The sequence below is a fragment of the Condylura cristata genome, unplaced genomic scaffold, assembly GCF_000260355.1.
Source record: "Condylura cristata isolate star-nosed mole 26May11 unplaced genomic scaffold, ConCri1.0 scaffold00008, whole genome shotgun sequence".
Classification (NCBI taxonomy): Eukaryota; Metazoa; Chordata; class Mammalia; order Eulipotyphla; family Talpidae; genus Condylura; species Condylura cristata.
Genome location: NW_004567109.1, coordinates 18043984 through 18067412, shown reverse-complemented (window position 1 = coordinate 18067412; position 23429 = coordinate 18043984). Strand labels below are relative to the sequence as shown.

The window sequence follows — 23429 nt, the reverse complement described above, 5'->3', positions numbered from 1 at the left end:
GTGTTTTAACCCGCTGCGCCACCAGGAGGGTCCCTGAATACTGAAAATTTTTAACCTACAATAGCCCTATGAGACAGGTATCATTATGCCTACTCTCAGGGGAGGAAAATGAAGCACAGAGGTGTAAAATGACTTGCCCAAGGTTAACCAGCTAGTTTATATGGCAGAGCAAGATAGTCTACCTCTAGCCCCCAGGTGCCTCCCCCCCACTACTACTCTGTATTGCCTGAAACTCACAGGCCTAGAATTTAGTCCTAACTCCAATTAACCTGTAACACTGGGCAAATCCCTTTTCCGACCCCAGTTTCAGCACCTTCAACAACAAAGTAGGAAAGTAGGGGAGGAAAGAAAGGACTAGAAGTGTTTTGTTTGGGTTTTTGTTTTTCCATCCCAGGGAAGTAGAGGATGAGAAAGAAAAAAGGGAAATATTGAGATAGACAAGGGGAGAAAGGAAAATGGACGCCACACCCTGAATCCCAGGCTATGCATGCAGAAGACTGGAGAGGGGTGTCCCAGAAGGCACAGGGCAGGTGCAGGGCTTGGTGTAGGTCCATTCAGTCTGGGGGACTGTGGGCAGGGAGGGAGCTGATGTCACAGCAGCTAAGACTCATCTGGAGGACAGAAACATCTGCTAGGGTGACAAACTAAGCAGACTTGGATAGTTCCGCAATCTCTGTGCCCAGGACAGATCAAAGGTCAGGAGTGTTAGTGTGTCTGTATATGTGGGTGTATGGATTGTGTCAGGGTCCCTCCTCCCAGTTCCCAAGGTCACTCACAGGACCTCAGAAATGAGACTCCAGGACAGGCGTATCTGTCCCCTACTTTGTTGTTGAAGGTGCAGAAACTGAGGTCAGAGAGGAAAAGGGATTAGCCAGGGCCATGAGTTGACTGAAGTCCATGTGTGGCATGCAGGTTGGTGGACCCCCACGGAGGAGATGGTGCTTAGGAGCTCCGCTCAGCTCTGGGACCCCCTGGAGACTCTCCTGCGGGCTTGGGAAGCCCAAATGACCAGAGAGTTTGCAGTCTGGAGCTTTGGTTTCTTCATCCTAGTTCCCTGCTGTCTGCTTTCAAGACACTCCCCATTTTCTTCATTCTCTTCTACTCTTTCAACTTTTCTGTTTTCTTCTCTATCTCCTCTTTTCACTTACATCCTCAAGGTCAGTTATTCTCAGATTGAAACTTCTGTCTTTTCCTTTCTGCTCTCTTGATAAGTGAGTTCTTCCTCTTTCAAAACTTTAATGACTACCTCTCTGCTATTACCTCCCCACCTTGTCATCTGAGGTCTGACTAGAAATCCAGACCTCTAGATGATAGTGCTGGATATTTTCTCCAGACATCTGGCTGCAGCCATCTGAGTTTTTCCAAGTATCAAACTGAATTCCACATCTCTACCTCCACCAACAAACAACCCCAGCCTGCTTTACCTCCTGTGTTCTATATTTTCAGAAGTGGCACCAATGCCCTTTAAATTAAAAACAATCTTCCGAGACATGACCTTTCCCTAACCTACATAAGCTACATATCCTCATGGAGTGATTTCATATCTCTTTCCACCCCTCTGCATCTTACACTACCATATTCTTCCTCGTAGGCCAATAGTTCTCACAGTGTTCAGGTGTCACCTCTAACACCTGCAAACATGTTGGAAGTGCCAGTTCTTGGACTCCCACTGCAGGCCTGTGACTCACCAATATAACCTGTGTTTTTAGTAAGCTAGTAGTGTGACTCAGGCCATCAACACTGAGAACTATTGTCGAGGCCATTGCAACAATCCCTAACTGGTCTGTGGCTTCCGTCATATCTCTTCTGGTTCAAGACTAATTCCATTCAGCAACACAAGTGATTGGACCATGTTATTTCACTCCTGAAAAATCTCCTGGCGCTCCCCTGGCTACACCTTCAGGGGAAAAGTTTAAACACTCTAACCAGCATTCCAGGCTCTTTGCAGCTGCAACTTATATTTCTTTCCTGCCTCATGAACTGCTACACAAGATGAAGGGAGAAAACAGGGACTATAACTAGCACTGGGCCTGGTGCATAGCAGGTGCTCAATGGACGCTTGATATGTAAATGGTAACAGAAACAATGAATACATTTAGGGTTAGGAGGGCTCTTTTAGAGCTCTTTTAGACAGTCTCCATGTGACCCTGCTAGCTAGACAGGGGACAAGTATAATCCCAGGAGCTCATCTGATAAGTGATTCTTACTTGTTGCAGATCCTGGGGAGAGGCACGTTCTCCACAACCTATGAGGCTTTTGGGGGCCCCTAAGACTTTAGGACCCTATGGCTGCAGCCCTGTGACCCTACATTTTCAGGGCTTGGGGACACCTCACTTTCTGAAACACAGTTAGGCATTGCTGTTGTCCACCCTCTGGGACACACACATACATGTGAAGGCATGGGCTGTGTACCTGGGTACACATGCAGACACCCTTTGACATGTGGCTCATGTAACACATACAGAGATACCCACGGGAAATACTCATGCACCTGGAACACAGGACATGTATCGGCACATAGGTGCACATGTTCACACATATATGGAATTCTATTAGGTATACTTGTAATGCTTTTTTCATAGGCTCAAGATTTTCCCTCTCTTTTAAAAAAAGTGAACTTGCATGTGGACTTTATGTTAAGAAAATACTCAGGCCTGCCTGAGTCTCCAGCCACCCTCTTGCCAGCCTCCCACTCCCTGTTTTCAGCATGTGGGGACGTTTGGCTCGAGAAGATTCTGAGGCGCCACCTCGTGGCTTTATCTCACAACTGCAGCGCAAGTCCCCCTTTCTCCCTAACAGCTGAGTTACCTGCAACTAGCTTGGTCTAGCCAAATTATCCTAACCCCGCCTGCCCTGTCCACCCCCGACCTATCTGAAGCCCAGAACTTTCTGAACATCCCTCACTAAAGTACAGAACTCAGCCTGCCTTGTGACGTGAAGTTTTCTGCACGGTTGGCTTCAACTCTGCAAAGGAACAGCACCATGGCCAGATATCACTAGCTTTGGGACCCTCCCTTCTCTTGTCACTTCCCACATGACCTCACTGAAACACCCTTGGCTTTAAGAACCCTTTGTACCGACAGCTTCCACATCTGTCACTCAGACATCTCTCCAAGTTCCAGATGCAGAAAGCAACTGTCTCCTGGATATAACACCAGCAACACACTCACCACTTACCAAAACAAGTTATATATTTTGCACAAACCTATTTCTTTCCCACTGTCCCCCATGATGATAAGTGACCTCATTCTTCACTCCATGGCCCAGGTCAGGAACCCGGGAGTCATGTTTATCCTCTTCACTTTGAATTAATCACCAAGCCCTATTAACCAATTCCTATGTATACATTTTTTCATTCTTACTAGCTTTCCCTTGATTTGGACTTCTGGTTTCTTTTCTGAGCTGTCTGCCTCAGTTGTTCCACTTGCAGTCGAAGCTATGTTTCTAAAATGCAAACTGGGTCATTTTCAATCTGTTAAAAAATCTGCAGCTTCAGCATGCTCCCACAGCTAAGCTTCCTAGCACCACACACCAGGACTGGTAAGATCTGGTCCATGCTGACTGGTGCAACCTCATCTTCCACCACTCCCCATTCCACACTCCACTTACTGCTAAGGAATTATTTGCAGTCCCCAAGCCAGCGTATCTTTATACCTATTGTTCCTGGCATACTGCACCCTCAGCAAAACTTCCTGAGTTTTCTGGGACTGGGACTGAGGGGCTCTTTGTTTAGATTCCAAGGAAGTATCTGCTTATACCACACCGGGTGGTTTGTTGCCTTGTCTTTTTCCCCCACTAGAATTTTTTCTTTTAAGATTTATTTATTTGTGCAAACAGAACTGGGGTACAGGCCAGAGGCGCAGGGGCGGTGAGAGTATTCACCAGAGTGGGGGCCAGAACAGGCAGATGGATGAAGTACACTGCTGAGGGGAGCAGTGGGCAGGTCAGGAGAGGTCTGCTGGGCCATGTGGTCACCTCTGGGGCAGGCAGGGATCGAACTCATGCGGAAGTGGCTTTCAATTCTTAGTGCTGTGCTTTAACCCGCTGCGCCACCAGGGAGGGCCTCCCCACTAGATTTTAAGCTGCTTGTGGACTGGGTCTAACTTTTCATATTAACTCCAGAGAATCCAAGCCAAGAAAACAACTTGCATTCAGTGAACAAATGAGTGTTCCTGTCTATCACAGCTAACCACTGAAAGGCACATGGGAATGAAGCTCATGAGCACATGTGGGCCCAAGGGTAGAAAACAGTTTGCAGAATGAGGACCTGGGGCCAGTCTGTCTCCCATCTGACAGCTTATGTTCTGACCTGGTGAAGCAGTAGGTGCTTGGCTCCTGTCTCCTGCTGAAAACACTTCCCTTTCTCACTTGGTATGGAGCAGAGGTGAAAAAGCTAGTGACCGCAAAGCTGTACCTGGCCTTCAGATGCTGAGGCAGTAGTAAATTTTTTAAACGATCAATATTCAAATATAGGATATAGAATTTACATTAAAGCTAGGATTGTGGATTCTAAAAAAACTGGAGGATGCTCCTGTCTCACTTGGCAACAGCCTGCTGACTGCAGGGCAGCACTTCATTTATGAGTGTACAATGCCCCCACCAAGCCTGGCGCATTAACAGTTTGTTTACAAACCTCTAGCAATGAGGGCCTGTGTGGAATCCTGGCTCTGGCACTCATGAGTGGTAACACCAAACCATCCATCTATGCCTAAGTCTCTTCAACTGTAAAACTGAGGTAATAGTGCCTTCTCAACAGAATTATTGGGAAGATTGAATGAGATAAATACTTGTAAAGGTGCTCAGTAAAGAATGGACGTGTGCAGCAGGTGGCAGTGAGCTGCTGAGACTGGCAAAGTGTGAGACGTGCGGGACAGACCACACAGGAGCTACCTTGTCACCAATGAACATTTATTGAGTGTCCACATGTGCACAGCTTTGAACTTGGCGATCACAGAACGCACTGGGGGAGGGGGTGGAAGCAAGGGATCAGGTTAATGGGGTTCATAAGAAAGGTCATCCCTGCTGGAGCCGCCAGTCGCGTCTCTGCAGAGGAGCCCTAAGCAGGGGTGGAAGTTAAAGCCAGGCACCACGATGGTGATGGGGTGCAATCGTTAGGGAAGCATGCGGATTCTGGGGAAGTGTCCCTCCTGTTCTTGGCTCCAGCCAGGCCAGATGGTACTGGGGGACAGGGATCAGATGCTTAGGTGTTCAAGCAGGGTTAAGGACAGGCAAAATAAATACCCCCAACCCCATTGTCACTCTGCTGCAACACGACACAAAAGCTTAGAGACCAGGGCCCAAGGACACCGAGATCCCGTCAAGGAAGCTCAGGTGGAAGGAGGTTTCCCCACCCCCACCACCAGGCCTGTGTGCTCCAGGGGTCCCGAGAAGGACGGGGCAGTTCAGACCCTGGGTCACTGAAGTTGGTAGGAAGAACTGCGATGTCAATGGCCTGAGCCTGCTCTCTGCCCAACAGGATCAAGGGCAAGAGCCAAAGGGCCAATTTAAAGGACGTGAGCCTAGGAGGCCAGAGGGGGCACCACAGCCTAGGGGGCCCCACGCCCTGGCCGGCAGGGCACATGGGCTGAGGCAGCCTGCTCCTGCCAGCCCTATCCCACTCTGGGGCCTCCCTCCTACAGGGGAGCCAGACATTGGGCATAATGACACCTAGTGCCCCCCTCCCTGGGGGCTACTCCGACCTTCCCCGGCCTGGCGGGGACAGCCTCGTTGATTTCCAAGCCCATCCCTACCCCCGTGGGGTCCCGGGGGGCGGGACGCAGTTACTCACACCTGAGGGGTGGGCACCACGCCCTTGCCCTCGGAAAAGCCAGTAAGCTAGGGTGTTTGGGGGGAACTTTTAGGAGGGGGGGTCCAGTTTGGGGGCTTCAGGGAAGATGCCTCCTCCCTCCTTCCCTCACTGCCTGCCCCCAGGTCTGTCCCCAGTGGACATGCCCTCAGGGCTCTGCCAGGCATTGCTCCAGGGCAGCCATGCGGTAGTGGCTGGCCGTTTCCTCACCCGCCTGCAGCCGCATGGCCTCCCGGCACAGCCGGTTGGCCCGAGCCAACTCCACCAGGACACCCTGGTAGGCGGCTACCATTTCAGGCTTGACAGAGTTGGGGCTGACACTGCCTAGCAGCTGGAGCAGCTCCTGCGGCCAGCGGGAGCGCAGGGCAGCAGGGGCCAGCCAGGGCAGCAGTGGCACACAGCCGGTGAAGGCCTGCATGCCCAGGAACCAGAGCTCCTGCAGATCGGCCCAGATGCCTTCATAGTCGGGGGACAGGGCCAGCACCGCCTGGTCTGAGCCAGGTGTGGCCCTGGCCACGTGGGACTGCGACAGGAAAAGGATAGCAGCTGCGAAGAAACCTCGGGATGCAGGTGTTCCCTGAAGAGCTGGAAGGTGAAAGGTAGGTGGGGGCATGAACTGGCAGGGCCAGCTGCTCTGCCAGTCCTTCCCTTCCATGTGGACACTCAGGGAGCTGCGGCACAGCCCCTGTGTGTCGCACCTTACCTGTGTGTGACCCTGGGTCACTCTCTTTCTGGGGCTTTGTTTTTTCAATTGTAAAGCAAGGTCAATAGTGCTATCTTTAAATGCAATAACCTTGATTCTCATAGCTACCTGGCCAGACCCTCTAGTCCTCCGAGCAGAGGGGAGCAGTGGCACAGCCTGGAGTGCAACAGGCCAAGGAGCTCACAAATTTGGTACCTGGGCCAGAAGAGAGCATCAGCGGACCAGGAGCTGGGCCTCCAGCGGTTTTCAACCCCCACTTTGAAGATGCTCTCTGGGAGGCCAGGTCTAGCCCAGGGCATTTGTGGATAAGCCACATGGGGGTTCTACTTAGGGACAGCCTAGGACTAAGGGCGCGCAGGGACTAGAGGGAAGGGGACTGCTCCTGGTTCACTGGGACATCGCCCCTTCCCACTACCGGGTACCCTGCTGGGATCCCCACATAGGGAACATGGAGGCAGCTGAGGGTACGGGCTTATTACACCCTGTTCCTGGGCATCTGCTCAGCTCCTCCAACCTGACAGATGGGGCACAGGGAACAGGCGGGGACAGAGGGACCCAAGCAGACACCCACGGCCAAAGTGGGAGACACAGAGGGCTGGCAGGGGCTGGAGGGGACGCCCCTCCCCCTGTACACAGCCAGAGTGAGGAGGGGTGGGGAGAAGGGTGTGCAGAGCAGCAGGAGCGCTGAAGGCTGTCATGAGGGAGGTGAGGTGCTGAGCACAGAAAAACCTCAATGGAAGGAAGTCAAGTTTCTGACTCAAGGGCTGGGTGGGGGCGGCTCCACCTTGAAAACACTGGATTCAGAGTCCTTGGGGTGCTGGGGATTCCAGGTGCCTATGCCTGTGCCGCGGAGCAGGCCTGTACTTACACCCACCAGAACTTGCTTTAAAAGCCTTCAAAAGGAGGAGAATGCTATCATTTTGGGAAGAAGGGTGGGGTGGGGTGGGGTGGAGGATGGAGACATGCTTCAGAGATTTCCTCTTGACTAGAAAATTCTCTAAAGCCATTTTTGGAAGGCAGTGATTTATGTCCAGGACAGCAGACCCACCCAGGTTCCCTGCCCCTATCCCTTAGGACTGGATCCCCAGGGCTTACCTGGAGAGGTGCTAAGGAGCCGGGCCATAAGGAGGCCCAGGGTGGCGACATTGGCAGCCAGAAGCAGTCTCCCCTGCTGCTGCACGAGCGCGGGCAGCGACGTCATCAGGGTGTTCATGAGAGATGTGAAGCAGGCGTCGCGCCTGGGGAGAGAGTGGGAGGTTGGTGGGGGAGGCCTGGGGGCTAACAGAGCCAGACCAAGCCCTGGGGAACAGGATCCTGGGTTCCCACTTCACCAGGCCAAGGTTTGGCTAGAAATCAGGCAGCAGGGTGAAGAGTTAATTACGGATCTCATTTGTGGTACCTGGGGAGCAGAGATTGGGCTATGGCTGGAATAAGCAGTTATGCCCAGAGGGGTTCCCAAAATGCTAAATTCTTATGTGTGGGGCCTTGTCTGTTCTGAGCCCCTTTCATTTCATGAGCCCTGGGAAGCAGAAGACATTGGGATCTGGAGCCAATGTGAGCAGCAGCCCCCCTTGGTCCTCCAACCTCCGTCCCCGCCTTACTTGATCAGCCCCGGTGCAGTGACCACGAGGTTGAGGAAAATGTGGCAGCAGGTCTGCAGGCCGATCTCCACGCTGTCGGGCAGCACAGAGGTGTCATGGCCCGGGGACGTGAGTTCCCACTGCTGCAGGAAATACTTGCACAGAAGGGAGGGGGCCCCCTCCTTTATCAGGATCTCCCGGGGTCCATCTTCAACTGTCAGGTGGCACCAGCCAGGTAGAAGGAGCCTGGGGTGTGGAAGGCACAGATATGTGAAAGGTTGAGAGAGATAAAGGCACCAGGATTCCCTTTTGGGGGACACCCCACCTAAGATAGAGGGAAGAAGGGGCGGGCACATCCTCATAGGTGCTGCAAAAGCATCACGTTTAGCATGGCACAGATCTAGAACACATGGTGTGAGTGTGGGCAAGTCACTTAAACCACTGGAGTCTCAGCTTCCTCACCCCAAGGACATGGAGACTTATTATCATAGATTTACTGTGTGAACCAAATGAGATTGCTCTGGTAAAATGTACAGCAAAATGCCAAGCAGTTGGTAGGTAAATTAACAAACATGAGTTCTATTTATAGAAAAATCTAGGGTTGGCAAGTGAGAATAAGTCCCCCACAAACAGAACAATCCACAAGGAAGTCTCATGCCCCAAACCAAGCACAGTCCAGTGTGGGGAAAAGGTGGTTCTGTGTTAATCAGCCTTCACCAAAGGGCGAACCAGGAACCCAAGGGGTATAGTTTTCTTTTTTAGAACAGTCTGGCTGAACAGACTGTAAATACTCACCGGAGCGCATCCCCTGGCCAGGTGGGTCCTGGGGTGGTGGTGGAAATGGCCAGGGTGGCCACCTGCTGAGAGAGGTCATTGGCCTCCTCGGCCTCCTCATAGAGGGTCTTGGCATAGCGCACAAGGAAGGGCAGCAGCTGGCAGACTTCCTTGCGCAGGGATGAGGTCTCCTCAGCCAGCCAGGCACCCAGGATCCGCACCGAAGCAAACACAAAGGGTTCCTTCTGCTTCTCTGGCCCCACCTGTTATCAGAGGACACCCCTGAGATGGAGCAGAACCAGAGACCTTCATCTGTCTAGCCAGCATGCAGGCCAGCCTGGGAATAACACGACTAGAGGAATACTGGCCTGTGAGCCGAAGGTGGGGCCCCTGCCACCTCCTGCCCTGTGTAACCCAGCATCTGGCATACAGCAGGGACAAACCCAACAGGCCTGGCAGGGAGTGGGCCCTCAGGACATGTCTGCTGAGACTCAGGCCTCGTCCCCCTGAAACCCCACCTCTAAAGCATCTCAAGGCTAGAAGGAACCCACATTCCAAAGCCAAGAAATACTTCTTTTCCAGCGGCACTGACCTGGTTGGGAGGCTCCAGTCTGGTAGGAGTGGTGGGAAAGATGCCCCTTTTGGGGCTAAATCAGAAAAACAAGATAATGGGAGCTTGGCTTGGAATGCGGGAGGTGTACTGGTGAGTTCAGTGGTTAAAGCAGGTGATTGGAGAGACCAGTCTTGAGTGAAACCCTGTGAGACAAAATCCTGCACTCTCTCCCGGGGAGGGAAGAGGAGATGTAGATGGGGGAAGGGGACTACATGGAGTTAGGGGAGCCTCTCCAGAGGCCAGGACCCAGGCAGCATGCTCCGCTCCTGTGCCAGTACAAGTCAGTATGTGTATGTGTGTGAAACTGCTAGATTGAGCAGAACAGACTGCTTCCATTGTGTGTGTGTGTCAGTGTGTGTGTACTGGGGGGAGGCTTGTAAGTGGGAGGTTACTGTGTTGTGTGTGTACTGTGATGTGAGTGCACATATGGTGTGTGGTAGGTGCTTATGTGGAGGATCAGGGAGGGAGGGAGAGGGAGGCCCGGCCATACACTACTCCCTGGAGTGCTGTGGGATCAGTGTCTTGTCTCCCATTACATGGAGGTGCAGGAGTTTTGCTCCCCCTCTCCCTGGCTCCCCCCACACTGGATTCCTTCTGCACCCTTACCTGCAGTAGGTAGTGGATGACAGCACCTATCGCCTCCTTCATAATGCTCACTAGTTGCACCTTCTGTGGCTCCTTTAGCAGTGACTGCTCACAGCGGGTGCATTCCTGGATCCCCAACTCCATGAGGGCATAGCAGGCAGTCACCACATCTTCTTTCACCTCTGTGCCTGTCTCTTCCAGTGCCAGGCGCACTTCCACGCACGCCAGATTCACCAGAAGGGCCAGGAACTTGCTCCCAGAGTTGCCCGCTGGGATCCAGTCGGAGCCACAGGCATGCGCCAGGCGGGCTGCCAGCTTCAGTGCGGGGTTGCGCTGCCAGGAGCTCAGCTTGCTGCCCAGGATACGTGCCAGCCCAGCCTGCAGATCCCGGAGGCATTCAGAGGGCACGGTTGTTGGGGGCAGAAAGATGGGCAACAGCTGGCAAAGCTCAAATTTGCTGGCATCCTCTGCTTTCTGGAAATCTTCGCTGAGGCCCCGTAACACAGCCAGCAGGTCGGGCTCCGCCTCCTTCCAGCACTGAGTCTCAGCAGCAGCCAGCAGCCCCACTAGGAGTGCGAGGGCCTGGTCAAAGCCATAGCCATGCCCCAGGTATGCCTGGCACAGGGCAGACACAGTGCCCCCAGCAATAAGGTGCCGGGGGCCTCGGGGTGTGCCTGCCACAGCTGTCAGGCACTGGTACGTGTCATCGATCATGGACCGGCGGGCAGCATCATCGGGGTCCCCCCGGGCTGTGAGGAAGGTGCTAAGGATGGGGATCTTGTTGAGGACCTGGGGGTGGGCGGCTAGTTCAGGGTCACTGCAGAAGCAGGCCAGCAGGGCCACACCCAGAGCCCGAAGAACATGGTCAGGACAGCCATCAGGCGCCTCCTTGGTGGTCAGGAGGCGATTGGGGAAGGTGAAACCGACAGCATCGAAGATCCGCCGCCGAGTTTTGGCATCAATGTCACCTGCTTTGACTGCCTTGGTCACCTAAGAGGGGGTATGTGCTATCAGCAGGATGAAAGGAAGAGGAGGTAAAGGCTGCCCCCTGCACCACATGGTATTCACCATTAACAGGACTAGGTTATATAAGGGGATTCACTGTGGGGCTGGGAAGACTCCCAGAGGTCATTTTACCCAGCTCCTTCTTCTCCCAGGAGACTGGTCGACCTCCAGGAACCTTCCTCTATGGTCATCTCTGTAGAGAGAGGTCTAGGTCCTTCTCAACTACTTGTTCTGCTGTTTCGTCACCTGGTCAGTTGGGATTCCTGATGTCTAATCTAGAGGCCCACAACCTGAGTTGGAAGAGGGTTAGCACTCAGTGTTAAAATCTCCCAAGGACTTAAGAGTCCCTCCCTAATTGCTCCCTCCAGAGAAATCTCCAATCCATTCCCGCCACCTTCTCAAGGGAAATGGCTCCTGTGTCTCGCCTCTCTGCTTGTCAAAACATTTCCCCTTACATTTCACCTAAACACCTCCTCTGCTGCAGTGTGAGCCCTTGACTCCAGAGCCTTCTCCCTGTTGCCATGGCAAACAAGCAGCGGCTGTACTCCCTCCTCCCTTCAACCCCCCCTCCACCAACCCCCCCTTCCCAGCACTGCAGCTCCTGCTCTGCTGTCCCCAGCTTGGGCTTCTCCAACAGGACTAGCCCTAAACCAGATCCTTTACCCGCAACCTACCCACTGCCATGTTGGCCACCTTCTTCGACCCCTCCCCAGTCACTTCCAGTCCTGCTACACTCCACCCCCAGAACAATCATCCCCAGGCCTCAAGTACTCTGTACTAGTTACTACCTGCTGCTGTTACCATATGAGTCAGCTCCCATCTGCTCTGGGACGCCCCAGAGAGCAGACCCAAGCAGCCTCCTCAAGGCTCCCAGGGCTACAAGCCTTATTTACCCTCATTCTTTCCTTTGCCCCACACTTAAGAGAAGCAAAAAAAGAGCCCAGAGATAGCCCCAGGGCCTTCTTTGGTGATTGAAGACTACCAGCAACCACCTATATATCCTTGGGGACTTGTTGACCCCATTCCTAGGGGGCTCAATCACCCTGCCCTTCCCGCCTCCCAATTTTCAGTCAGTTCCTTACTAGCAGCAGGGCTGCAAACTGCTCGCTGTCATTCTTGGCCTCACGGAGGGCTCCCAGGTAGCGTTCCAGGGTGGGGTTTCGGCTCTCTGCCTGGTTCAGAGCTGGCTCACAATCCGAGGCCATGATGCCCGCCTTGCCCAACTGTGAACACAAGAGGGACTGAGCATCCCTCTGCAGAGGAGGGGCGGGGGTGGGGCAGGGAGGGGGTGGAGGTAGGAGTGGAGGATGGGGGGAGGGATTAGCACAGAGGGTTGGGAGGATCGGGAAGGATGGGCTCCTCAGGACTGACCTCCCTTGGGGGGAGTCCCTTTAAGGGGCTGGACCATCAAGTCCTTAGGGATGAAGGGACCCAGGTCCAAGGTCACCTCCAGAAAGCAGGAAAGGAGCATGCATCCTACTGCTCAGCGGGACGGCTCTCCTCACCAATCTCTGGGGGGGTGGGAGGGGGTTGGTCCCACTGTTCAGCTGTCCCCTGGCACCAGAAGCCCGGTTTAATCTCCTTCCACGGAGGCACACAGGGAGGAAGTGGTGAGGACAGACAGGGAGGAATGAGACATACATGGGTGAAGTTCGATTATCCGGACTCAGGCTGCCAAGAGTGAAGAGGGGATACTGGGTCTCCTATCCCCTCCCTTCTCCAGAAGAGGCAGGAGACAAGCTTCAGCAGAAGTGAGAATGCTGGGCCTGAGCAGGGAAGACTTGGAAGCCCCTCTAGAGACCCCACCCCTCCAGCCAGGCCTCTTAGTCGCCCCCGCAGCCTCCTTGCCTCCTCTCCTTTCCCTCCCTCGGGCAGAAGCTGCAGCAGCAGCAGTAGCAGTAGCAGCGGCAACAGCAGCAGCAGCAGCGGCAACAGCAGCAGCGGCGGCGGTAGCAGCAGCAGAATTAACCCTTTGTGCAGTTTCTCCTTGCCCTCCCCGCCCCGCCTGTGGATACTGGCAGGGGCGGGAGAAGCAAGAAGGGGTCCGGGGTAGCTCCCAGGACAACGGAGAATCCAAAAGCCGGATAATCGAAGCGGGGCTGTTGAGATGGGGAGATGAGAAGGGGAGAAGGGTTCCTGGCGGTCACCACCTGTCCCGCCGCAGCCAGGTCACAACACGACATTGATGAAGTCACGACAGGGCGGCGATGAGATCACACTTCACGATGGCGCGGTGATGTCACGGAGAGATCACGGCAAAATCACGACATGGGACAGCCCCCAAAGATGACAAGGCAAATTTAAAAAAATATATAGGTATATATTGCAAAGGGTTGGACAAAATGGAGTCTCGACAGGGCACGATGATGTCGCGATATGGCGAGATGGAGTCGCGATAGGGTCCCCCAGGTGTGTCGGCATCGATCAGCGCCGGCTCCGAGAGGCTCCGGCTGGGGTGCAGGGGATGGGCCTGAAGGGGGCTGAGCTCACCAGGCTGCGGCCCCGAGCGGCGAAGTCTTCTCCGAGCGCGATGCTCCGGGAGCCAGGGGCCGCTGCTCACGCCGCGTTGCCCACTCCCGGCTCCAGACTGCTGCAGCTCCACCCCCACCCCCGCAGCGCCCTCGACCAATCGGTGGCGGCTTCACTCCAGGCTCCGGCCAATGGCGCGGCCGGGCGCTAGGTCGTAGCGGGTGCTGCCGCTGCGGCCATCTTGCTTGTGGGTACTGCCCGAGTCTGGGCCCTGGAGCGCACGCCGGGTGGGCGAAGGTGCAGACTGCCTCTGGCGAGCAGGCGGCGACACCCTGGGACCGAGGTTCCTGCGCTCGTGCGTCGCTCTACTCCAGCACTGCCCCTCCTCCCCTTGGGCTCGCGGCTGGAGTTGCGCTTCCGGGGGGCCAGGAGGGCTTGCTTGGCGAGCAGAATGTGTTTCCGGGTTGCGCCCCGGGAGGTGGGAGGAGGCGGTGTTTCCGGCCGCCGTCGCTGTCCAGGGAGGCTGAGGCGAGAGGGAGCTGTCCGGGTGGGGAGCCCGCACTACCTTCTTCCTCTTCCTCCTCCTCCGGGTGAGGGGAGCGAAGGCTGGGGCCCCGACCCCATGGACCGGGAGGAGGCGGAAGCCGCCGCGAGCCGGGGCCCCGCCGTGTGGCCCTGAGCCCCGGTAGGTGGCCGGGGCAGCTAGCTGCCAGGCCGTGGACCTCGAGCTCAGGGGAGGGACTAACGGGACGGGCTATTTCTGGGGGTGCGCTGGCCGGGAGTTGGGGCCCGGAGGTGGCGCTCCTAGCCCAGCTAGAGCCGCCAGCTGCTTCTGACTTTGCAGGCGCAGAGCTCGAGTCCGAGGCGTAACCATTTCCCCTCCCCCAGGCTCCTTTCGACCTGGGCCTGGTCGTGCATCACTCTCTCCCCCGTGACAGACGGACGGACCCAGACCGGGTTCGGGGCGCTGCTGTCTTTTCCCCTGCTGCCACTTCTGCAGCTTCTCCCTCAGCAGCTGGCTTCGGTGTTTGGTCTCCCCACCAAGATAGAAACTTGATGCAGAATAAGAGGGCGGGTGGCAGGGATCTAAGCACCGTGTGTAAATTCTGATGCGAACCCTGCCTTATTCAGAGTTTGGAAAATTATGCCCCACAGAGCACAAAGGTGAAAGGTGAAAATGACTGAAGTCAAGAGAAAACCTGGGGGGGCGGGGACGGGGAAGGACTCCAGGAAAGTTTTGCTTTCTCCCACCTTTGGTGGTTGTATCCGACTGACAATAGATTTTTTGCTGTTAGCAAAGAGAATTAGCTCACTCTCCCGTGCTTTCTTATGTGATTAACAGACTGGAAACTAGGAACAAATTGGAAAGACGACCTCTCAGAACAATCTGTTCGTTTTTCCAGCTATTTGGAAAACAATGTCTGCAAATATAAGCAAAACTATTCATGGCAGTCTGCTCTGTAACTTTCCCAAATATATGAGACTTTCTTTTTAAAGTACTTTATTCTTGATTACTCATACCAGCTGAATAGGCTGTTTCAGACGTGCTCTGTGGTTGTTCAAACATATCTTATCGCTTTGTACATAAATGGAGTTCCACGTATGTAGCTGACAGACTGAACTATGATACATCCCCCATCAACCTGAAGTATTAAGTAAACATTACCCCCTGCTCTGTCTGAACAGCTGCTGCAACAGCAAGTGCTTTTATTTCGGGTGTACTTGTAACGCCCTAAATGCCAGAACTATTGTATTGTGGGGGTGTGTGTTCTCTCCCTGCGTGGTTATCCTTTGATTCTGTAAAAAATCATTTGGATCTTGGTGTGAATTGTTGTTCCTGCCTCTGGTCAGCAAGCCTTTGACTGGATTCTAGCAGTGATTTGTACAATTGTAGGTTTGAGAGAAATAACTGGTCAGGAGTTCACATGAAATTAGCTCTGCCTCTTTCTTATGCATGGTTTGTAAGTCATTGCACTTCAAGTTAGCTTGCTGATCCAATCGAATTTATTACTCCCATTTCCAAAACCTATTCATTTCTTCTATGCTTTTGTCGCCCACCTGTCACGCTATTGATGACAGGTGTTGAGTCACCTTGAGTTTAAAATCTTTTTGTGGTAGGCAGAAATGTATTGGGAAAGATCCATACACACACACACACACACATGCACACTCACCCATTCCATCTTGGGAGACTTGAGAAATGGCTAGATATATTTCCTAACTTAGGCATCATTTAATAACTCTGGAACATGTGTCTGGCCCACACACCTCCTTTCTGCCCCCCTTTCCCTTCACATACAACTACAAAACAACTAGAAGTAGGGATGGATTGAAGTGAATGAGAAAGATAAAATCTCCAGATGCTTACAGCTTAGTGAAAGCCTTTTCTTAAGTGGGCTTTATCTCAGTTCTGCAGGTGTGTGCGTTTGTGTGCTTGTTTCTGTACTTGTGTTGACATTCAGCAATGCCAATTCCAAGATACTGTCTAGGGTGGGGGTTATCAGCCTGCACCCTTTGCTAAATATGGATGATAGGTCCTTATTTAGGACAGAAAAAAAATTTTTTTTAAAGATTTATTTATTTATTTACAGAACTGGGGTACAGCCAGAGATGCGATGGGTGAGAGGATTCACCAGGGACAGAGTGGGGAGCAGAACAGACAGATAGACGAAGTACACTGCTGAGGAGAGCAGCCAAGCCATGTGGATCGCCTCCGGGGCAGGCAGGAATCGAACTCATGCGGAAGTGGCTTTAGCTTCTCAGTGCAGTGCTTTAAGCTGCTGCGCCACCAGGGAGGGTCAAGACAGAAAAATTTTAATTGCTTCTTCCAAACTGAACTGAAATTTGTTGCCTATATTGATGTAGTTATTTATAATTAACTACTGTAAGAGAGAAGAAACTGATGGAAAATCAGTTTTCTTTTGAAGAGGTCTAAATCAGGTAGCCCTTAAATTCTAGAGTAGCCAGCAAATGTCTACCAAATGATAAGGGCTGTATAAATATTTGCTGGCTATGTATGAATTCAAGTCAAAAATTGCAAGTGACTTGGGATAAGGGAGGTGACATCAAAGTGTTAATCAGTGGGAATGTACATGCCCACCTAGAGACAGTCACATTGTAGATTTTAAAAAATATGATTAGACAAAATCCTCAGGTTAGTTTACCTCTAAAGATCTAATCTTTTATTTTCATCTATAAGAAAGTTATGTTCGAGGACAGCCACTAAACTGTTACTAATAGAAGTGGAGCTAAAATCCAGGCTTTTTTTTTTAGGCTAATTTTCTTTCTGTTTTACCACATTGATGATTAGCTGTTAGATTAGAAAACAGTGGATTGTAAAGTGTTTCAGTTTTTATGAAGTGGGCTCACTTCATAGTCTCTGCTATGCTTATCCTGATAATTATCGGCTCTGCCAAAGCTCATGTTCAAAATTTATGGACAGGGATGAGCACTGAAAGACAAACTTGAGCTTTCTCTTCTCCCTAAATCTGCCACATTCGCTAGCATTCCACATTTCCAAGAATCAATTATTAATTACTTGGCATATAATTTCTTCTCTTTTTGTCTCTAGTGGTTGATGCTGTTTGTCTGGAAGGCCATGGAGAAGAGGCTGGGTGTCAAGCCAAGTGCTGCTTCCTGGATTTTATCAGAATTTTGTTGGCAGACATCTGTGACGTGGTTGAGAAGCCTGTACCTGCTTTACATTTGTTTCTGCTTCAGTGTGCTATGGCTGTCAACAGGTACCTTTCCTTTATGTAGTTAAGATTTTAAGAAGGCATGTTCTTTAAGTCCTTCAGTTCATTTTAAAGACTCATAGTCAAAAGAACAATCTGCTGATTAACAGAAGCGGACATCCTTTTTGTGGACACTTTGTTGCGTTTGTTTTGTCTTGGAACCAAAATTTTAAACTGGGTCCTATCTCCTGGAGAATCTGGCATGATCATTTTGAAATTTGATGAAAGTGTATGAAAAGAAAAAGGTTTCAAAGTTGGACAGACTTGAGTCCTGGAGCTGAATGTTTTCACTTAATAATCATAAAACCTTGAACAAATTACCTATTGTCTTTAGGAAAGGATAAGACCTACCTCATGGGTTTGAAAGATAATATAAATGTATAGTAAAGCACAATAAACACAGGTGCTTAGTAAATGACATCTGGCTTCATTTCTTAAAGGAATCTACATTTAAAGGGAGAATACTTTCCCTGATTTTTCCATAGAGAGGGATTATGCTGATAGATTCCATCAAGTATGCTTTCTTCCTGGCGATTATTTCGCCAGTGAGGAACCTCTTGCCAGAAAAGTGTGCCAAGAAGGCTAAGTTTCAAAGAATATCCTTTTTTCCTTTCAGTTCTTTTATTGACAATGTTCTTTTCAGAGTATGGAATGTGAGAAAACAGCAATTTGAGGAAAACTTCTGAGTATACTAAGCAGTGACCAAAAGCCTTTTTTTATAGAGACACGTTTCTGGAATAACTAATCAACCTTTTGCTCTTATAATTACAGAGATTTTGCTTTCCTAAAGGAGTTGGTGGTCATGATCTTAAGAATCAAATAATTACTGTATTTGGCAATTTAAGTAACATCAGCTTTGGGGTTTTGTTGTTTGGTGCTGATGATTGCATAATTATAGCAGTGGAAAATGCAGTTGACAGAAAGCTGACTTAAATGATTTTACCTAAATGATGCCTTGCTGGGACAGCTAACTATTTCAAGCAAACATTTTATATAAGATCATTTGAATTAAATACTGATTTAGTATCTCTGGGTAGAAAAATCACATTTTTTAAGAGCTCCTATTCCATACCAGACCTTAGTTATAAACTTCACATATTTTCTTTCATTTAATCCTTATGATAACCCTAAAACAGATTGTTTTATTTTCATTTCATGGATAAAGAAATTGAAGTCCAGAGGGACAAAATGACCTCACTAGGGTTACTGTGTGAACATGACAGATACTTGATTCTAAATACAGGTTTATCCGCTGTAGAACTCATGCTCTTTTCCTCTCCTACCCTGCTTTTGGTCATCTTTTGGAGGACTGAAGACAAAATATTTTACCCTGAATCATGAGAAGCAGCTTGTTGTTTGAGGGACTCCAAGGATGGGGAGAAAGAAACATTTCCAAGCATTTTGTATTTTTTATCTAGCACTTAATTAAACATTTACTGGGCTAGTTTTTACTCTCCTCTGAGTTTAGTGCTTAACAAAAGCATTCCTTCGGATTATTAGATAACTGTTCAAAAGCCACTTGCATGAATCTTCTGTTAGAATCTTCTTGGAGGGCCTTTCCTGGTGGTGCAGGGGTTATAGCATAGCACTTGAAGCTATCCACAGCCACTGCAGCATCCCTGACCAGGGCGTCACACACATGGCATAACAGACCTCTCCTGTCTTGCCCACTGCTCCCCTCAGCAGTATATTTTAGTTGAGCTGCCTGTTCTGCTCCCCACTCTGTCTCTGGTGAATCCTCCCACCCCTCCCACCTCTGGCCTGTACCCCAGTTCTTGTATGCATAAATAAATAAATCTTAAAAAAAAAAACAAATCAAGTGCTGCCAAGGGGTAATGTGGTTGTCTTCATAATGTGCTGGGGAGTTTTACCAGAGAACTTTTTTAGCATAAATATCAAGATACTTAAAAAGTTCATATCCTTGATTTACTTTTTCCCCTTTTAGAAATTTATGTCAAAGACACACTTAGATAGTAATGACTGGGTGCGTTTATCAACATTCATTTATCCTATGTTGCCAAACATTGTTGCAACCTCCCCAACAAAAGGAGGGTGGTAAAATTATGCCATGTTCACATGGTGGAGTATTAGCCAACCTCAAAATTCATATTTTTGAAGAGTAAGTACATGGGTAAATGTTCCTGTGTTAAGTAATAACAGCAGGATACACTAGTACATAGTGACTATAGTGCCAATTTTATGAAAAGAAAAAAATATTTTTACATAATAGAAAACAGTCTGAAACAAGTTATGTAACTGTTTATGTATATTTTTGAATAGTGGAATTATTGTCTCTTTATACTTCTCTGTGTTTTCCAGACTTTTGTTCCCCCCAGTGGTTAGTAGGAGAAAAAGAGCCTACGTGAAAAAATCAACCACAAAGCAAAAGTAGCAAAAACCTTTTGTTGATAAGTCTGAGTCAGTATTTACCTCCTTGTTGAGTTTGTTCAGTTTGTACCTGGGCTTTTTAGTTTTTCCTGATAAGAAACATTTTTTTGATTTTTTGCTTTTATCAGCTAGCTCCTGGATTATATGGCTTATTCCTGAAAGTGAATAAAAATAAAACAGCTCTCCAGTTATCCCTGTTCCTGTTTACCACTTCATGGATTATGTCATCTCGGGTAGAGCCCCAGGCACTCACTGACGTGCATATACTCAGCTGCTTCTTTATTTCTGCTCTAGGCTTCAGTGTTGAAACCCACTGTTAGAAAGCAGTGATTATAATTTGTTTGATAAATGATACTGTTTTCCTCGGGCCACCGAATCACCATTTTTCTATTTAATGATATTGTTATATGGCTTAGAAAACACTATTTTGGGCCCTGGGATTACCAGTACCTGGAGAGAAGCCTGGGATGATCCCAAGAAAGTAGAAATAATAAATTGTCCATTTCTTGAAAGCAGAGATTTTGACGTTTTACTTATTTCTGGTAAATGCTGAGTTCTTGGCACTTAGTAGGTACACTAACAAATATTTGTTGACTGAATACATTAGCAGTAAGGGAATTGTGTTTTGAGAATTAAACTTTAAAATCAATACAATCTATCGTTTGAGAGTTAAAGCTTAAAATGAAGAGTAGAAATATGTGCAGGCTCCTTAAGGAAAGCCAATGACTGAGATTAGCAAGATCTGATTAATACAGTAACAGGTGTAGTAACACACCTAAAGGAAGAATGTGTACATATAAAGAGTTGTGTGTGCATGTGTGTGTGTGAGGGATTAGAGGGCCTAAACCAGCCTGGGAAATCTGAAACAAGAAGAATCCTTGATTCAACTTAGGCCTAAATCTATTAATTGGCCATGAAAACTTTTGCCGATGCCCTCTTGCTTCTGGGAAGTAGATTGCACAGTTACTTACTAAGTACTTTCAGTACAAAGAAAAAAATTCACCTCAGAATCACTTTTTTTAAAAAGATGTATTTATTTTTACATACAAGAACTGGGGGGTTGGTGAGAGGATTCACCAGAGACAGAATGGAGAGCAGAACAGGCAGATCCACTGAGGTACACTGCTGAGGGGAGCAGCTGGCTAGACAAGAGAGGTCTGCCAGGACATGTGGGTCACCTCCGGGGCAGGGGGTCGAACTCATGCTGAAGTGTTGCTTTCGCTTCATAGTGCTGTGCTTTAACCTGTTAAGCCATCAGGGAGGGCCCTGTCTTAGAATCCCTTTTTTGGGAACTTACTGGGAGTCTGATCCTGGGCTAGGCACTAGGGAACAATAATCTACCTTCTCATTCAATGGGTTTGCCTGTTCTAGATATGTGAATGGATTCATACAGTATGTAGTCTCTTATAGCTGACCTCTTAAGAATAATGTTTTCAAGGTTCATTTATGGTACAGCATGGATCTAAACTTCCTGCTTTATGGCAGAATGATAGTCCATTATATGGCTAAATCATATTTTGTTTATATACCGTTTGCTGGATCATATGTTAATTCTCTAACTTTTTGTTTTCCATAGCAGTTGTACCATTTTACATTTCTATGAACAGTGTATGAGGGCCCCAAGCATGTCCTTGTCCATGCTTGCACTTGTATATCATTTTGATTATAGAAGAAGAGGTAATTGTAGGTTACAAAAGTCAAGGAAGGCGTCATATGGAGGAGATGGAATTTTGCTTGGGATAATATCTGTCCAGTCTGCAGATGGACAAACTGACACAGTGAGAAACAAGGACTGGTGAAACAACCAGATGGGTATAGTTAATTCATTTGTTTATTTAAAAATTTTTTCTTAGTAGTATATTTGGTGTGGGTGGAACTAACCCATTTCCACCAGGTACATGGTGAAACTTTACCAGTCAGGACAGTGCAAAGCCCCATGTCACCGTGATTGGTTTATTAACAGGCACTTGATACTGGGTAGGGCAATGCAGTGAGAGCCCAAGACTTAAGCTGTATGCTCTGATTGAGGAAAAGAGGAGTTTGTTTGTTCCTGAAATTATTGCTAAGCTGGTAGATGAGAATCTTGGAGCTGTGGGGAGTCAGCATATGGTGAGAGGCTGCCTGGAATCGTGGCTACGATACGTGGGGAATGAAAAGCTAAAACCTGTTAATACCATTGAGCCCTGGATCTCACTAAGTCTTATACCTTCTATCTTCTTGGACATTAGGCCAAATTATGCCATTATTATTATTGTTATTACATAAGCTAGGTACACTTAGATTTCTGTCATCTGCAGTCAAAAGCCCTTTTTGGCAAAGATATTTTTGAGGTAACAAAAGATATGTTCAATAAAGTTTTTAAATAGAAAATGAGAAAAAAAATTCTTCCTCCCCTTTCCCTCCATTTGTTCATTAAAAAAAAAAAAAGATTTATTTACACATACAGAACTGGGGTACAGGCCAGAGGTGCAGGTGGTGAGAGGATTCACCAGAGACAGAGTGGGGAGCAGAACAGGCAGATGGACGAAGTACACTGCTGAGGGGAGCAGCGGGCGGGTCAGGAGAGGTCTGCCACGCCATGTGGGTCAGCTCCAGGGCGGGGATCGAACTGAAGTGGCTTTAGCTGCTTAGTGCTGTGCTTTAACCTGCTGCGCCACCAGAGGAGGGTCTCCATTTGTTCATTTTTAAATGACGTAGTCCTTTAGCAAAATCCTTCAGTATTTATTGAGCTAGGCGATATTCTTTGTGTGGGATTTCTAGGCAGGTCCCTGACAGTTTTTCTGGTCAGAGCAGCTTTCTGAAAGAGTAAATCACACTTGCTGTCTCCTCACTTTATTCTCTTCTGAATCTAATGAGTCCTGATTTCTGCCTAAACCTTGGCTTTTGCCTAGATAACCAGTTACTTCTCAAGTTGGACACTTTTACTTTTTAGTTAACATTGTCGCTGCTGACTCCTTTTGACTGTTTCTGAGACCCTTGCCACATTGTCTTAAGTCATAGCATGCTTTCTTTGTTCTCCTAGGAAATGGATGCATTTACACTTTCTAGTTATTCTTCTCTCACTCCCATCTTAGCTTGTCATTTAAATGTTTTCTTCTTCAGGGTTCTGTTTCAACCCTTTCTTGTTCTCATTCATTCCCATAATTGTAACTTGTGGGCTCACGACTCCCAAATCTGTCACTTGTTCATTCAGTTCTCTGCTGGGCTTATAACCACCTGTATGTCATACATCTTCAACAAGATGACTCTTAGCTACCTCTAGCTTATGCTATGAAAACCAACCCATGATCGTTTACCTCTTTCTCGAACTTCTTTGTTCTCTGTTAACAATGAAGACCACCTCCACTTGGCTTGTGAGATAGAAATCCCTGAGTCATTCTAGATTGCCTTCTCTCCTCCACATTCAAATCAGAGTGGTATAGTATTGTCTTGTGTTTCCATGCAGGGTGCACCATTCCTCTGCATATGACGTTACCACCTGCCTGCTGTGTTTCGATTCAAGTAAACATAAAAACTCTTTTCTGATGCTTTCCCAGAGACCCCTAGCTTGAAATTGTTCTTTAATGTTCTCATAATGTTTATGTATCTCCCACCTATTATACATCTTATACTTGCAAGTTTTAGGATTTGTGAGGAGAAACTTAGCATAGGGCTTGCTCTAGAGCATGGTGCTTTTTTTTTTTTTTTTTTTTTTTTAAGATTGATTGATTTATTCATACAAGAACTGGAATATGGGCCAGAGGGTGAGAGGATTCACCAGAGACAGAGTGGG

The 23429-nt window shown here is 49.0% G+C and overlaps 2 protein-coding genes across 5 annotated transcripts in view; one reads left to right on the top strand and one right to left on the bottom strand.

The window, feature by feature from the left end:
• Positions 1-4887: 4887 nt before the first annotated feature.
• NCDN (neurochondrin) lies at positions 4888-13640 on the bottom strand. The gene is made up of 8 exons (XM_004678782.2): positions 13557-13640; positions 13217-13284; positions 12149-12289; positions 10083-11051; positions 8885-9126; positions 8111-8335; positions 7605-7747; positions 4888-6391 (listed from the first exon to the last, which is right to left on the bottom strand). The coding sequence occupies exons 2-8, from the start codon at positions 13247-13249 to the stop codon at positions 5955-5957; spliced, it is 2190 nt and encodes a 729-aa protein (XP_004678839.1). The 5' UTR covers positions 13250-13284; positions 13557-13640; the 3' UTR covers positions 4888-5954.
• Positions 13641-13776: 136 nt separating this feature from the next.
• The window catches only part of KIAA0319L (KIAA0319-like ortholog), an 80430-nt gene continuing 70777 nt past the window's right edge, over positions 13777-23429 (top strand). Inside the window, exons 1-2 of one of the 4 annotated variants that reach the window (XM_012722255.1) lie at positions 13777-13878; positions 17107-17275. In XM_012722255.1, the coding sequence (XP_012577709.1) occupies positions 17113-17275 (163 nt within the window). In that variant the 5' untranslated portion in view covers positions 13777-13878; positions 17107-17112. Of the gene's footprint in view, positions 13891-14029; positions 14221-17106; positions 17276-23429 lie in introns of those variants that run through there. The other 3 variants (XM_012722253.1, XM_012722252.1, XM_012722251.1) reach the window with 3 other exon arrangements.

What these genes read in the sequence shown, in the direction of transcription:
- NCDN (XM_004678782.2), bottom strand. Translation starts at nt 13,249, where the DNA reads ATGTCGTGTTGTGACCTGGCTGCGGCGGGACAG. An exon ending in ACCTGGCTGCGGCGGGACAG is followed by an intron (nt 12,290 to 13,216) that starts GTGGTGACCGCC and finishes TTGTGTTCACAG; the next exon opens with TTGGGCAAGGCGGGCATCAT. An exon ending in AGTTTGCAGCCCTGCTGCTA is followed by an intron (nt 11,052 to 12,148) that starts GTAAGGAACTGA and finishes ACCCCCTCTTAG; the next exon opens with GTGACCAAGGCAGTCAAAGC.